Source organism: Berghia stephanieae, chromosome 2, assembly GCF_034508935.2.
Source record: "Berghia stephanieae isolate SIO BIC M18660-M18661 chromosome 2, UCSD_Bste_1.3, whole genome shotgun sequence".
Lineage (NCBI taxonomy): Eukaryota > Metazoa > Mollusca > Gastropoda > Nudibranchia > Aeolidiidae > Berghia > Berghia stephanieae.
In genome coordinates this window covers 82,643,698-82,648,697 of record NC_088361.1, presented here as the reverse complement: position 1 = coordinate 82,648,697, position 5,000 = coordinate 82,643,698, and the positions used below count along the sequence as shown (strand labels likewise).

General features: G+C 36.6%; 1 protein-coding gene across 1 annotated transcript in view; it reads left to right on the top strand.

Annotated features, from left to right (window-relative positions):
* The window catches only part of LOC144964029 (uncharacterized), a 25,992-nt gene that overhangs the window by 11,800 nt on the left and 9,192 nt on the right, over positions 1-5,000 (top strand). Inside the window, exons 3-4 of the mRNA XM_078897975.1 lie at positions 308-400; positions 1,486-1,605. Of these exons, the coding sequence (XP_078754101.1) occupies positions 308-400; positions 1,486-1,605 (213 nt within the window). The remainder of the gene's footprint in view (positions 1-307; positions 401-1,485; positions 1,606-5,000) is intronic.

Genomic DNA, 5,000 nt, shown 5'->3' with positions numbered 1-5,000 from the left:
TAGAACCTCTTAAGTTCGAAATGAACTAGTGGAAGAAAGTGAGTGACAAATCAGGGAGCAGGTACATGTGTAAGTAAAAGATCTGAAAAAGTGTTTCTTAAACAAAGCAAGAAAGAAATATACCATACGATCTTTATGTTACTGGGTTCGAGCCTTGCTCGGCGCATAGTTGAATCCTTGGAAATGGCTCTTTACTCACATTCTTTCACCGTACTCAGGTGTAAAATGAGTACCTGGCCGTTAAAAGCTTTGTCTCTGTCCCTAGTTTCTTAATTTAATATCAATAGTTTTAAATCTTTGATTCTAGGTATCGAACCAGCTTGGATTTCTCAGCTGTGGAGGAATGGAAGAACCTGATTACTGGTCTCATTATTCATTGCATTATACCCAAAATACCACGGTAATTCTCTAAGACCCCATCTTTCTCTCTCTCTCTCTCTCTCTCTCTCTCTCTCTCTCTCTCTCTCTCTCTCTCTCTCTCTCTCTCTCTCTCGCTCTCTCCCTCTTCCGCTTTCTCTTTCTCTCTATCTAACTATTTATCTATTTATCCATATATCTAACGATCCATCTGTCTGTTTATATACCAATCTACCAGATTATCTATCTATCTAACTACCTATCTACCTATCTATCTATCTATCTATCTATCTATCTATCTATCTTCTATCTATCTATCTATCTATCTATCTATCTATCTATCTATCTATCTATGGATCTGTCTGTCTATACATCAATCTATATATCTATGTGTTTATCTTTCTAACTATATACCTATATAATGTCTGTTTGCATATCTATCTATTTATCTATCCATTTATACATCTATGTTTTTAACCCAACTATTTAAACGCCAGAGAAAAAAAAAAGAATATAATGCTTTAATATTTATTAATTTTTTCTTATTTTTATTCGTTATTAGTCATGTTATGTACCCTTGAGTACGGACATGTGGTCTAGTGATTTGACACTCGCTTTGGGATCGGAAGGTCCTGAGTTCGAGTCTCGCTCGGCCATAGTTTAGCCCTTGGAAAAGGCTTTTGACTCACATTCTTCACCTTACTCGGGTGTTAAATGAGTACCTGGCCGTTAACAGCGTTGTCTCTGTCGAAAATATATTGTAATATCGCCTAACTGGCGTCATGTCTCGTTCTACACGTTAGGTTTTGCTGTTGGTCCAAGGACCCTTTATAAATGTGTTTGAGAACTATTTGTTGATATTGCGCTATATAAAAGCTCAAATTAAGTTATGTAGGATGATCCGAAAATAAAGACAACTTGAAATTTGAAGAACAAAAAATTACTTTAACATCATCATCATCATCATCATCATCATCATCATCATCATCATCATCATCATTGCCTTTTTTCACCCTGGATCAGGGTATAGGCCACAAACAAACAGTTTCCATCATTCTTTATCCTGAGCTTTTTTTAAAACTCATTCCATGTCTAATCACTTCTCACTACCTTAATACTTTCCAACAGGTTGGTACCATGATCGTATATGCTTGGCACCAAGATAATTCAGTACCGTGGTGGATACTTTTCATTAGTGTTGTCAGTGGACTAATGTTGCTTTACATCGTGACAGTCATCTTGTGGAAGGCATTGTCGATCTCTTTCTACTACTTTAAAAACAGCAGTACTGTCTTACTCTGAAAAAATACAAAACACTTATCTAAAAATTTGGCCGGAAAATTCGTCCTTTAAATATCGATCGATTTAAAAGACCCTCATCTTGGCAAAAACTCTCAAACCTGGGACTTTGCCGAAGTCCCAGGTTTGAGAGTTTTGCCAAGATGGGTGTCTTTTAAATCGATCGATATTTGAAGGACGAGTTTCCAGCCAAATTTTTTAACATGTGTTTTTCCAGAAAGACGGCATAATAGCCTAACAACGAATACAAAACTATCTCCGCCTCGAAACGGTATTAAGTCGGATTTTTCAATTTTGGGTTTTTGGTACCCAATCATAGCTTATTTTATGCTTTAAAATTTGATACCAAATTTATACAATTCTGATTATTCATTGCCGAGATATGACCGTTTGAAGTAGGGAGAGTGTGAAAACCAAGTTTTGAGAAAATCGACTTTGAAGTGAGGCACCGTTTTCACGCACAGTCAAATCAATGGGCAAAGATAACTCCTTAGATACGGCATCGAAAATTTGACGAGAATAGTGAAATTTAGCATGAGCTTAGATTATACATTTAATAATGAACATACAAATTTTTGAAACAATCCAATTATCACTTTTGTAGTTATTCATTATTATGCAAGATATTCTTAAAACAAATAAAACACTGGAAAAAAAAATGCCGACAATTGTTCACTTTTTCAAGAATTTTTTTATATTTAAATAAAGAATCAATGAAATAAGAATTATTAATGTGAAATTTTTGTCTTATTCAATAGAGAAAATAAGATTTCAAATACCCAAAGTTAAAGACGGGCTTATAATTTGAAAGTACAGTTTTGAAACTACGTGAAGCCGGGTGGGCAGGGAAAGAATTATCAAGAAGAGGATTAGAGAGGAAGAGATAGAATGAGAGAGTAAAATACACACACACACACACACACGCACGCACACACACACACAAACACACACATGTGAGAGAAAGAGAGAGAGAGCGAGAGAGAGAGAGAGAGAGAGAGAGAGAGAGAAAGAGAGAGATATAAAAAGAGAGAGATATAAAAAAAGAGAGAGAGAGAGAGATAGAGAGAGAAAAAGAGGAGCGAGAGGGGGAGGGGAGAGAGACTGCTTGTGCATTAAGAGGACGCGAGGGAAATATAATAAAGATTGAAACCTGTATAAGTGTATGTGTATTTGTGTGTGTGTGTGTGTGTGTGTGTGTGTGTTTGTATGTGTGAAAGAAACAAAAGGGAGACGGAGAGAGTGAGGTAGACATGATGGAGGCGGAGCAAAGAATTGTAGGGATAGTTTAAAGAAAGCATTTTGTTACAAAGTAAGTCATAGTCAATCAACTGGAAACATATTGACCAATGAGATTGCAATTAAAGAAATGGGCTGGTCAAATCAATCATTGCATTGTTTCCATTTTGAGTCAGATGACAGCTTGAGGAGGAGGGGTGGGGCTTATTGTGTAGTGACTTACATGAAAACATGTTACTGAATCTCTCAAGTTTTCCTTAGCGTTCCACCACATTGTTCATTGTCTAAAAAGACACCCCCCCCCCCCCCCCCCCCCCCCCCTCTTTCTTTCAGTATACAAAGAGAGCACGACAAAACGAACATCTCTCTCTCTCTCTCTCTCTCTCTCTCTCTCTCTCTCTCTCTCTCTCTCTCTCTCTCTCTTTCTCTTTTTTTTTCTTTCTCTGTTTGTCTCTCTCCCCTCTTCGTCTATCTATCTATCTATCTATCTATCTATCTATCTATCTATCTACCTATCTATTTATCCATTAATAGGTTTGTCTTTCTGTCTGTTTATCTATCCATTTCATTTTTTAGTTACACGTATATCCACCGGGAGTTCATTAATTGTTGAAGGCTCTATTTATTATTCTGCTTTTGTACTTAAAATTAAATGTTTATCCTACAACAATCTCTGTAACTGTAAGTGTAAGTGTACTGTTGTCCTATTAAGTCTTAGAATGTCCTATAATTTCATGAATAAAAAAAAAGAGGGACAAAAGAGGACCCTCACCTCGATCACCAATGCAGCTAGACAAAGAAGTAAAAGCACGTGGTGTGTATCAAAATGCACAAACACACACATATTATGTAACACACGCATGCTGACGTCATGAAGCATCGCCCGAGCATTATGGCCTACAGCCACAGCGCATGTGATGAGAGTTGACCAATCAGAATCATTCATTTGTAAGGTTGTCAGGGAAAAACCTAGACTTGTTTACAGTTTTTAAAGTTCATTATTGGTTGAACCATGACTTTGTGGAAACAGTCATGCTTTCTCTGAGATAGATAAAGACACGCCCTTTGCTGTGATATCTTACACGGTATTGGTGGAGAAAAAGACTCGGTATTACTAAGCCTTGGAAAGGGTGGCTCTCTGAGAGAAAGTCAACTCTCGTTTTGAATGTGTCACTGATAGTTGCATTTTTAAACTTGAAATTTATATAACTTATCGTCAATATTTATGTTGAATTATTATGTTTTCATGTAGAAAAATTATTGTAGTTTCTGAAACAACCAAAAACTGAAATTTGATAATTTTGACCATTTCCACTTTAAAACCGGTTTTCTTCGTTTTCCAAATCCCGACTTAATACCGCTTCGAGGCGGAGGGTCACATTTTAAGTGAGTTCTGTTTCCCAGGCGTTTTTTTTTTTAAATAACCATTTAATTTCCTAATTCTTATCATTTAAACTTGAAAGGCAATTTTCTATTATCCTTCATTCCGATTTTAAAAAAATAATACCAGCTTGACACGATATGTCACATTTTGCCTTATTATTTATTTTTTCTTTTAAAAAATGGGCTTTCCTGGAGTCCTACATACATTTATTACTAATATCAAATTGAGATACTAGGGAGCAGGCACTGGTGCAAGATAAAGATATGAACAAGTGTGTATGAAACGATACCAGACAATAAAAGAAAGAAAAATACACGAAAAAAAAACCATCCCCCAAAAAATCAGTCTTCCTTGACTGAGCTTCAATCCCGTGACAACGATGACTCATTTTTTAATATGTTTTTATTTCCTTGCATTTTTCTTTTTGTTGTATCTGGCACCGTTTTATACACACTTGTTCAGATCTTTATGCCGCTATGTGGTCTAGTGGTATGACACTCACTTTCGGATCGGATGGTCCTGGGTTCGAGCCTCGTTCGGCGCATAGTTGAGTCCTCACCGTACTCAGGTGTAAAATGGGTACCTCGCCGTTAAGAGCTTTGTCTCTGTACGAAAATAAAAAATGTAATATCGCCCAACAGGCGTCATGTCACGTCCTACATGTTAATCGTTGCTGATGGTCAAGGACTTCTTGTAAAACGCTTTGAGCACGTTTAGTGGATAC